At 41.6% G+C, this 12319-nt stretch overlaps 1 protein-coding gene across 2 annotated transcripts in view; it reads right to left on the reverse strand.

Annotated features, from left to right (window-relative positions):
- glt1d1 (glycosyltransferase 1 domain containing 1) overlaps nt 1-12319 on the reverse strand; it is an 80357-nt gene that overhangs the window by 11450 nt on the left and 56588 nt on the right. For both annotated transcript variants that reach the window (XM_039772083.1, XM_039772084.1), the window contains one exon: nt 1601-1644. In XM_039772083.1, the coding sequence (XP_039628017.1) occupies nt 1601-1644 (44 nt within the window). The remainder of the gene's footprint in view (nt 1-1600; nt 1645-12319) is intronic.

The following is a 12319-nucleotide window of genomic DNA, read 5'->3' on the forward strand; positions in this document are numbered from 1 at the left end:
GAACTTAGGCATTTCTAAGTCTACAATTCACTCTAATACAATTTGACAAATTCGTTATGGGTTGGCCTACTTTTGCCCCTGTAAGCAAACATACACATACATACACAAAGATTCTAAACGAATAAGTACCGTATGAATGACGAATGCATGTCCCATCACTCCCTAGCACTTTAACCACTTAAATGCCGTATGAATGACGCATGCATCTTTCACCACTCCCTAGCACTTTAATTAGGGACTCACTACCACCAGTACTAACAAACATGCGGGTGTCCTTGTGACACACATGAAGTCTCTACACTTTGTTGGTTATATTCCATTCAGCAACCAAACAATGTTTTACTTCCACCGCATTTGTACACTGGGTGCCCTAAAATTCACATACATAAACAAACACATACATCAAAACAGTATTGCAAACAGGGTGCAAAACTTGGTTACCCCAAAATCCTGCCCAACTACGCCAATTGTTTTATCTTGGTAGAGTAATATGTATATTGCTCTACTGTCCCCTATTGTATTATTAATATGTAGCCTTAGAATACCTAATCTCACAGACTTACCACTGTATATAACTTATCCCCACCTTCCCTTCTATATCTATAACCTCAGGCAATTAGATGTAGTAAAAGACAAGCAGGAGTTAAGTTACACATAAAATAATGTATTACTGATAATATTCATAAATAATAACAAAATGCAAAGTACATTTGAATATTGGCAACCATACAACCTGATAAAATGGTGATGTGTAATTCAGGTGGCACACAGACTTGCAGTTACTTAAAATGTCTCTAGTTAAGGCATCGTTGGTGCTCAGCTTTCAGCCACATGTCTGTTCAATATGGCTGCTGAGCTGTGCTCTTCATTGTATGTCTTCATCATCATATGTGGGTCAGTCAGAGAGATGCTTCTTCATATGTGGGTCAGTCAGAGAGATGCTTCTTCATCATATGTCAGTCAGTCAGAGAGAGAGAATGTGGTTGAGCAAGTACATTTATAGATGTTCTCTCCAATTCCTAGAACCAATAGGACATCATGGTACTTAAAGGCCTCTGAGACTAGCCAATTCCAAACAGCCATACCTCAGACCAATGGGTGAAATAGAACATCTTATCTTCTGCCCCCCCAAGACCATATATTACACTAACCTGGCTTTGTGTGGGGGATGGGAGAAAAGACTTTAGCAAAGAAATGCTCATCAAACTGGTTTAAGACACATCCCCCAAATCCTGTCGTAAAATTACAAAGAAAAGTCGTAAACATGGGGGGATAAACAAGAATGCCTCTCACCAAGGTACCACTAAATTACATTGGTTTGCCTAAATTATAAATAAAGACATACAAAACATTTATCAAGTTATATGCAAAATCCTACATCACAACACATACAAACACCACCATTCAGTCAGCTCCCAGACTGGACTTCATACTCGGGATTTTAAAGATGTGAGGAAGCGTGGCAACAGCACCTATAATTTGTAATTATTTGTTAAAATGTCACCTCTTTGAAACTCTCTTTGCTTACCAGAAGAGCATCGCATACAAGAGCTCAAAAAAATGTTTTTTCATCAGCTTGGATAAAGAAGATCTGGCTTACCTTTTAACACTTGATGTGACCTCTTCTGTAAACGCAGGATCAATCTGGAAGGTAACATTATTGGTATGGTTAACATTTTGCATCAGTTCATCTGTAATGTTTATGACATTAGAAAAACTTCCAGTTAGCGAGGGTGACACTTAAAAGAGGCAATGGGCTCCTCCGAAATGCTGATTTGATACTCATATAGGCATATTGTACTGGAAGGGCCAGATCAGCTTCAAGCTGAGTGTCTAACAGCCACATTCTACGATAACATGAAGTACAAAAAAGGGAAGTGAAAAGACATTACAGGATATCAAAATCTATGACCATAGTAATTAATAATTTCTGAAAATTCAAAGCATGTTTCATTCTAATCACAGTACTGAACTGATAACCAAGGTAATTCAGCAATCTAAATTAAAAAAATGACAATCTTGTTTTAATTACTTTCATTCCCAGTGACTTGTGACACTGTATCAGATAGCACATAAGCGCAGGTCACAGAGGAACCAATGCCTAGAAGAGTTAGGGAGTCAGCGCCACCGATGAACACTACACACCAAGGACTTGAAAAAGGCATCAGGGCACCTCAGTAATTCCTACAAACAGTGAGCCGCTGGGAAAATGAGCCACACTGCACACAGAGCCACCTCAGTTTTATTTAAATCAATGAGAGGTAATAAGGGCTCGGGGTACTGCAGTGCTTGAAGTGCCTCTCAGCTTTCTCTCTGATCATGAAGGAATGTAAAAAGTCAATTTTTGCTGGTGTAATTTATTGCCTTTTACAGTCATGATATCAGTTTTGCACTACAGGAAAACAGAGAAACAAAAGAGCGCAATCTTCACAAGCATGGGTGCTGCAAACACTGGCTCACTCAAGTACACAAACCTTCCCTTTTTTAATCAGAAAGCTTGTAATAAATTACGACGTGAATGTTTAATTGCAATGAATCGAAAGCCACGTCAGGCTAAACAACTACCAGATGATCTCCCTGTGGTAATGTACAGCAAAGGAAAATCAGAAAAGTTTTTCTTGGACAGTACAGAGCACAATATGAACGATTTTAGACTGGGGTCAGCATCACTGCACTAAAACAAGCCTATTGAGATAAGACCCTGAACAGGAAACTGAGTGAAATCGCTTATTGGCCTATTTTATAGTAAAGATCAGCCATGCAGCAGAAAACTTTCAAAAATCATTCAAGCGGCGTAGCAGCAAACTATAATGTACAGCAATGGCGAGAGCATGTGCAGAGATTAAAAGTGGCAAATTTCAAAAGCCTGGATTTCTCCATTTCAGCAGTATTGATTATGTCATAAGTCTCTTTGGTTATCCTAAATATCACGGCAATCTTAATGAGACTGTAATCTTTCAATTCGATCTGTTTCATGCACATGAACCGTATTCATAAGCAGGGATTTTACAATGCTATCTACCCATCTATCTATTTATGACCTCACTCTTTGTACCAACAGCACTCCAGATTGTCGTCATGGGCCAAGCTGATTAATGTACTGGCAGCGAAAGATTAAACAGAGCCAGCACGTGGCACTCACCTTGGTGCTCAGCTCGGCGATATGTAGGGTAGACTGATTAATGAGATAAACTCCACATTGTGTTAATAGTTATTTTAAATGACTGCTAAGACAACAACCACCAAGCGACCTTAAACTGAAGCAGAAGTAAGGCGATTAAAAAGATGATCAGAAGCTACAAACATTCAATATTATTACAACACTGAGATAATTAGGTGGGTGCAAGGAAAGCAAAGAGAACGTTGTGATATGTGGGCTTGCTATGGAGAACTCAGCATTGGATCAGTTTACATTATAAAGCTGCTGCTAGTGTGACAAGGCGCTATATTGGCGCTGGACCCGACACAGACGGACACAGGATTCACACTAATAAAAACAAATAAATGTTTTATTTTCTTTGTCTGACGGCTACGTCTTCTCCGTACCTACAGACACAACACAGTCCCAAAAGCACAAACAGAAACACCAAAATAAAACACTCTTCCTTCCTCCACTCCTCTCGGCAGCTTTGTCTCCCGATTCTGGCTCCTTGAGTGGTGTGTGTCGGCTTCTCTCATAGCCCACACAGAAGCAGTCCTGGTGATAACTGACCAAAATTAAGCTGCGTCACAGCCCAGGCAGGCTCAGGAAGTCATGCAGCTCCCCCGGGCGGTGGCCACGGAGCCCAACAGGGAATTGTGGCCCCGATGCAATCCAGGGGGGCTGCCACCACCTGTTCCGGGGGACGTAGTGTGCATCTCACGGCTGCTCCCTCGGATCCAGTGTCAAAGGGGCGTCCCATCCGTCCGCCACACTAGTCGTTATTTGCTTTGTATGTAAATGGGAAGCAAACTGACATCCACTGGAACTTGATAAGAGTCCAACAAAGTGGGAAGGTGAGAAACGTCAACTCCAAATTCTCCCATAGCAGTCAGTGAAAGCCCGAGGTCAACTGTCCTTCCTTAAAATGAAAATCTACATTTTTTTTGTGGTCCTTTTCAGTGTTTGGATATCATTGTGTGACAAGGGCTTGAAAAAGCAGCACAGTTTATACAACACAAATCACTCAGCTGGTGGAAAAACAATGAAAAAAAACAAAAATAAAAAAACAAAGTCAAGTGAAGTTGGGGAGCATGTACTGGTACAGCGCATTGCCGCACCCACTACATGACGAAACAACTCAGGATCCCGTTTTGCAACCCCCCTAGGCAGACACGCGGTCCAGTACCACCCTCCGGAAATTACCCTCTATCTGCCGCAGCCAGGTGTTATGTGGGTGACCCCTTGGCCTGGTCCAGCCACTCGGGTCCCCAATAATGAGGATCTTACGAGCTGGATCACCCTCAGGGAAAAGCGCCACATGGCCAAGGTGCCATAACTAACGCTCCCTCACAATGCAGATAATGTGCCTCATTCGAGACTCCACGAGCAACACAAAGTCAAAGCAGCGGTACCCAAGGATTTTCCTGAGATACAGTACCAAAGGAGTCCAGTCTTCGTCTCAGGTCACTTGGACCTTCATCCTTTTGCAGAGATATCAGGAGCGCCACACACGCCTTTCCAGAGACCTCATGACCCCCCATGCTCTCCCAATCCGTCTACTGACTTCATAGGAAGAGCCACCAGAGACATGAATGTCACTGCTGAGGTAAGTAAACCTCTTGACAAGGTCAACACTCTCTCCACAGATAGACACACTGCTGATGGCTGTGCCTAAGAGGTCATTAAAGGCCTGGATCTTGGTTTATATCCAGGACACTTGCAAGCACAGACACTCAAACTCCTCGCTCAGTCTGTCAAGCATTCTGATCAGAGCCTCCATTGACTCCATGAAGATCACAGCATCGTCAGCAAAATCAAGATCCGTGAATCTTTGTTTACCAACAGATGCCCCACAGCCGCTGGACACCAAGACCTTGCCCAACACCCAGTCCATACAAGCACTGAACAGAGTAGGAGCAGAACATCGCAGACGAACCCCAGAATCAACTGGGAAAAACTCAGAGGTCCTGCCACCACTCTGCACAGCACTCACAGTACCAGTGTACAGGCCAGCCATGATATCCACCAACCTCGAGAGGATCCTGTGAACCCTCAGGATGTCCCACAGGGCAGCTCGATCAAATGAGTCGAACGCCTTGCAAAAATCGACAAAGGCTGCAAATCTGCTGATATTTACATTTGCGCTCCATGAGAATCCTCAGTGCCAGGATGCGGTCGATGGTCGACTTCCTAGGTGTAAAACCAGACAGTTCCGGTCGCTGGTAGGTGAGCAAGTGATCATGGATCCTATTGAGGACGACCATAGCATGGACCTTACCCAGCACCGAGAGCAGTGTTATCCCCCAGTAGTTGCCCCAATCTAGGCGATCACCCTTCCCTTTCCAGATAGGGACGACAAGTCCCGTTTTCCAGTCAATTGGGTTATTTGCAGAAGCTCAACTTTTTAATCCTTGTGGAGTAATTTGTATTTTTTTGTATTCTTTTTAAAGCACATTGGGATGGGGATCACTATAGAAAGGCACTACAAGATTAACACAAGAGTGAACAAAAAGAGTGAAAATGCTGCAAGGCACCAAAGAGCCAAACCAACACAGGCCTTAGGCATTGGTGCGAAAGCCACTGCCGGTTTGCCTCAATCGCTACCTCTTCAGTAGCACATTAATCATTAAACTTGCTTCCTTTATGTTTTACACTGTAAATTTATTCTGTGCTTATGAGGACTTCTGCAAATAAAAAGTAAGAAAATCCACACCTGAGGATTATTGAGTTCTGGGCAAATGTTAATAATTGGATTGGGTGATGAGGACGAGAACAACAGTACACGACTTTGGCATTTGAACTGGACAGCAAGGGGCCATGAAGACAAATTCAAATGCCAACGACAACCCACCATCAATTTTCTGCATGTTAACCAAGCGGTCTTTATTAAACCAACAAACCAAACTGACAGGATTGCCTTGTTGCAGTGCTAGATCAGCGACAAAGAAGCTTTGCAGAAGGAAGCAGCTTAAGAGATGTTCATGGATTGGCAGTAAGACCATAATTACTGGAGGGGCAGAGAAGTTGAAATTGCTAAAAAGGCCGACAAAAATAAATAACAGGCCAGTCAGAAGTATAACTGCACAAGGCCTGGCAGAAAGATGGGGCCAATACCACCATCTGCTGGCCAGAGAAGAAAAGAACTGGACTTCACCTTGTCTTGTAAATATTTCTCATTTCAAGCACAACAGCATATAATATAGAAGAAATCAACAGCTGAATATGTTAGTTACCTGCATGTTTTACAAGAGATGTCACTGCTGTGGTAGCTCAAACATATGCAGTCACAGTGACAAAAATAAAGACCGTCTTGACAGACTGGGACAGTTCTGTTTTCTGTTCTACACTTAGGCCGGCCATCTGGTATTTTTTGTCTGTTTTGCCCTTTTATTAATCCAATTTATGACTGGCATTGACATATTTGCATTCAATATTGTACCTAAACCTCTTGTCTGGTTTTATAATCTGGGCATGCAGTGAGCCTAGAAATTAAAGTTTCTGTAATGAGCTTTCATTACAGAAAAAAAGATCTGCTGACTTCATGGCTTGGGAGATGCTACTGATAAATGCTTAAAAAGAGAGAAGAGAGCTAATCTATTGTTTCCTTTAATGGATCATTAGCTGGTTTGCCCATACTGGTGATTCTAAATTGGACCTAGTGTGTGCTTGGTGTGTGGGTGTGTTTGTGTGTGTCCTGCGGTGGGTTGGCATCCTGCCCAGGATTTGTTCCTGCCTTGTGCCCTGTGTTGGCTGGGATTGGCTCCAGAAGACCCCCGTGGCCCTGTAGTTAGGATTCAGCGGGTTGGAAAATGGATGGATGGTTTAGACTAAAACACCAAATTATCCACTTGTACACTACATCACCTTATTTATGCTCATTAAAAGCAGATCAAAATTCAATTTCGCTACCAAAACCTTTCACTTACAGCTTGGCCCTCTCAAAAGAGACATTACAAGTCAAGCCCACTGTCAGTCAAGTCTTTATTAATTTTATTGTAGGAGAGACACAACGTGAAAACAGGGTGGGCTCTGCCAGGCACTGTTGAGGGGTTCCTCTTCCTGTCGTTTCTCGCCATATGGATGTAAATCAGGGGTTGCCTGTGGGGCTTTCGCAGCAAATTGAGCTCCCAAACCCCAGAACCTAAGGACATCGCCCAAAACCTCATGGACATCAACAGAGGCAAACCAAAACTCCAAGGGGAACAAACCCGTCGACAGTGGCAAAACTCACAGGGGAGAATGGGAGCCATTCATCGGATGGGTTTGCAGCTGCTTGGCAGCCCTGCTGTGCACGTGCATAATTACCTCATTCGTTATCGAGCGATTCTACAATGCAGAGGGCGTAGCAAAATTTACATCTGCGTTGCAAATTAATAAAATTTACCCTACACATTTACACTGTGTGCTATAAATATTACCTCTCAGTTAAAAAATGAAAACACAAGAGAAATAAGTTCACATTATTCCACCCAATGGACCGATCCTTCAATATGAGAGAATGTGAATTCACACATAAAGCAGAGTAAAGACTTAAAAATGAGCTTATTATAAAATGAGACAATTTCAATTACTTACATTCCTATTTTCTTTTAATGGAAACTGTGCCTGGCATGAGCAGCATGCTGAGCAGGAGCTCTAATGCCATTTCCACATTAGGCTTCAACACAGTACTGAATGCTCATTTGAGCTTAACTACTACCCAAAGTAATTTATCTAACTCTTATCTAACTCCTGAAAAAATATTCCCTTCAGAAATAACAAAAGCAACTGCAAAATACACCAAAGAGTGTAGTAGAATATTATGCGTGTACATCTGAAAGGCTTTTGTATTAAGGGAGCCAAATTTTCTGTATTTCTGCCATTGCCAGTTACTTAAAATTGCTGTGAGAGCAGAGAAGTCCAATAGTAGAGCTACTATAAATAAACAAAAGAAAGCAATACATAGGAAATGAAAATGAAACTGCCAAAAATCAAAAATATATCTTGATAATTAAGAATGGCAGTTCCATATAACTACAGTATACAGTTTCCAAAAGGCACGATAATGGCCATATATTACTGAAATATTTTCAAAAACTCACTAATAACTGTAACTTCCCAACCGCAGTACGCTGAAACCTAACTCTATTTGTGGCGTTTAAACTTTAAAAAGGTGCAAGCTGTAATACATTAATGACAGGAAAGGGGGCAGCACTGAGAAACAGTTGTTAGAAAAGCAATCTGAATGCCGGCGCAGACTCAGATTTTGATCTCCAGGGACTCAGACCTCCACCCTCCTCCCAAAGGCCAACGCATTCGTTTCGAAGGATGACTTGCGCGAGTACAGCTGTCCTCTGCATTGCACCCGAGACCCCTGGAAAACGCTCCTGCCAGTGAGCGGAGTGAGAGGGATCAGGCCACAGATCAATAAGTGGTTGAGAGGAAAAGTTAAGGACGTAAACGGAATGAGACAATTAGAGTGCGCTGCGCCCGACACGTTCACACTGATGATCTCTTAAAATGCTAGCAGCCTGGAGGCAGTGCATACTCGAGCAGTCACAATGTGCTCTCATTACCACTATATATAGCATGGTCTCTGAAAGCGGTGGTCTCCTCAAATGAATAAATACATAATCGTCAAGTCTATTCACTGTCAAGCATTCCTCGCGCCTTTGGCTCTGTGTTTTCCGGACAAATTATAAAACTACTTTAACGCTGCCATGACAGTTTCTGTTAACTGTAAATTAGGTGAATGACGCTACCTCGAAGGTTACGTTTCTAGTAGTTGTTATTGATTCTGAATTCTTTGGCTTCTTCTTTCGGCTGCTCCCATTAGGGGTCACCACAGCGAATCATCTTCTTCCATATCTTTCTGTCCTCTCCATCACCTGCATGTCCTCTCTCACCACATCCATAAACCTTCGCTTAGGCCTTCCTCTTTTTCTCTTCCCTGGCAGCTCTATCCTTAGCATCCTTCTCCCATGGACATATTCTACTCTGAGTCATTAGTTTATGAATTTTAAAAATGAGAATTTGAAAATAAAACAAGGATAATAAAACATTTTGAGGCAAGTCTTATGTTTATACTGGGAAGATTTTTCTCTTTGTTGGTCCGATGGCCACTGCTGTCAACAAAACAGATCCTCATTACAAGTTAGTCATAAGCAGGAGCATGCAAACAACACGCTACTACACCATCTAAACTTAAAAAAATATAAAATATATCTTTTATCTAAAACGGAAGAGCAAAGAAATTATGTAAGTGTTGCTCTGTAAGCATTTGAGTGAATAAAAAAAATGTACTCGCTACTGCTACTAGTTCACAGCTACGTTATCAGCAAAGCTTTACACCTGCACTCCACCTTGGACTGAAGAAGCTAACAATGAGGTACTTCTTTTAAAAACGTTATGTTTGAGTTGGTCACTATCCCTCCACAACAGCATGTCAGCTGATGTCATTTTAACATCACTTGAGTTGGACTCTGCTGTCAATGAAAACTACTGAGCCACCACAGGCCTGTTTGGACTACTTTTTTGAATGCAAGAAATTGTCAAGTGCTGTTAAAATGTGTGTATTTAATGGAGGCTATTAATGCATGCAATAGATTAAGATTGAAATATTTAGAGAAACAAACATGTGATAATTGACTCTTTGAGGAAGTGACTAAAATGCTTCAACTTTCAAATCAGTTTAGTAAGTATGCCTGAATATCACACTATGTGAACATTTTCTAACTTGCTCGTTGTAGCTTCCTGAAACACGCGTGTTTTTGTTTTAATTCAGGTGTGAGTGTGATCTTATTGGTCGTGGCAGGTGAGGCTTTCACCTCTTGGGTCTTCTCAGCAAAACGTTTTTCTGTACATCTGGTGACGGTTTCTCCACGTGGTGTATACGTTGTAATAAGTGTATAAGTTGAATATGTCACTGTGCTCTGTCCAAATATATTTTTCTACTCACATGCACAGAGCCAGATTTAGCACACAGGAGTTCACCATATAAGAACTGCTAGGCAAGCATTAGAAGACAAGACAAGTTAGGGACAACTGCAAAATGGGCAGTCGCACTGATGATCATTGCATACTATTTCTGTGTGTCAAAGTCAGCATGAAACTGTATCTTCTCTTTTCCTTCTTTGGAATGGAATGATTCATCTATGTGGAGGCCTGCACATGAAGAAAGAGTATAAAGCTTTGGAAGATCGCCCGGCATACCTTTGAAGCTGGGAGATAACGTCATCCGATCCTGAAAATCCTTCCAACATAGCGGTGAAAATGGCTGACTCTACACATCGGAGCCACACTCCCGAATTGGGTTCTTGTCATTGGCTTCCTTCGTCTGTTATGCAGCGTAAGCCGTCATTAAACAAAGCTGTTATTTCTCCTCTGTGATTTCTTACCGCCGTATCACTGAGGGAGGGGTATCGCCTTTTTATATTATATCTATTTAGAGTTGGGTTATGTATCACTGCAATTACAAAAGAACTCATTCCAACAAGGGAGCTAGCGCCACCTGCTGGATACAGGGTTCAAACTGAATGATTAGCTGCTGAATACAAAGACGAAGACAAAGATAGACAAAGATAATTTCCTCTTATCACCAATGATTACCATTTTCTCCTGCCAGTGCTACCAGCATGTCAGGTGCTACAGACCAGCCATCCATGAGGCACACTTGCTTTGTGTGGTACTGCACTGTAGATGTGCTGCTTTGGTACTTTTTATACAGCACAGTACCACAGTTTGAAATAAAATATCTTCAACTGTTTGCTCAAAATGTTCTCAAATTAAGATGTTTAACACGCCTCACTTTTGCTGAAGGCTGTTCTGCTACTTCCATATTGTAAATAATCTGGCAAGTAGCTTAAATAATGCCCTCATGTGCCTAATTAAAAGAGTAAAATAATAATAACAGCTACACAATGCCAGATAAGTCTGTATCAGGCATTGCAATTCAGCAAAGTAATTAAATTTCCCAACAAAAATTTAAATTAATCCTGTTTGGTTTAAACACGCCTATATAATCAAAAAGCAATTTGTTGCATTCAATATGCTATTTTTTAACTTGCTAAGCCGCGGGAAAAACTGTAACAACTCAAACTCAAATAACTGTATTAATAAAAAAAAAGCAATCAGGGAAACAAAAACTATCAAAATTCATTGTTCCTAAAATATAACGGCAAGCAAAGATCTAAACAAATATGGGATCATCTAACAATTAAGAAAAACAAACCATGCAGAATACACAAAATAATTTACATTTCACTCCCAAATATGACGTCTACCACAAAGGTAAACAAACGCTAAGGCTTGAGTGCAGTACACAAGCGTTATAATATAAAACTATATAAAAGACCATCTATGGTTATCAACTTCAACAGGAACAAGAGTCTATAATCGATCCACTATTTTCAAAACTATTATTTATATATTTTATCACATTTCTACTGTGAAAACCCAGCCACAGGGGATGCACAAATCAGTGTATTTCTTTGTGCCGGTCCGAAGCCCAGATAAATGGGGAGGGTTACGCCAGGAAGGGCATCCGGTGTAAAATTTTGCCAAATCAATATGCGGACAACAATACAAATTTCCATACCGGATCAGTCGAGCTCCGGGTTAACAACGACCACCACCAGTACTGTTAGCCAACAGGGTGCTGGCGGAAATTGGGCTACTGTTGGCTGAAGAAGAAGAAGGAGAAGAAGAGGGGGGGAGACGTGTCTGGAGGCAGGAGGAGAGGAGGAAAGTAAAGAGAGAGGAACTGAGGGTAGAAACTTTGAATGTTGGCAGTATGACTGGTAAGGAGAGAGAGTTAGCAGATATGATGGAGAAAAGGAAGGCTGATATTTTGTGCATGTAAGAAACTAAATGGAAGTGGAGTAAGGCCAGGTGGATTGGAGGTGGATTCTAATTGTTCTATCATGGTGTGGATGGGAGGAGAAATGTGGTAGGAGTTATTCTGAAGGAACAGTATGTCAAGAGTGTTCTGGAGTTGAAAAGAGTGTCAGGCACAGTAATGATTATGAAGCTGGAAATTACAGGTGAGATGATGAATGTTGTTAGTGCATATGGACCGCAAGTTGGGTGTGCAATTGATGAGAAAAAAGATTTTTGGAGTGAGTTGGATGAAGTGATGAACAGTGTACCCAAGAGACAGAAAGTGGTGATGGGAGTGGATTTCAATGGGCATGTTGGTGA

Source organism: Polypterus senegalus, chromosome 12, assembly GCF_016835505.1.
Source record: "Polypterus senegalus isolate Bchr_013 chromosome 12, ASM1683550v1, whole genome shotgun sequence".
In the NCBI taxonomy this organism is placed as follows: Eukaryota; Metazoa; Chordata; class Cladistia; order Polypteriformes; family Polypteridae; genus Polypterus; species Polypterus senegalus.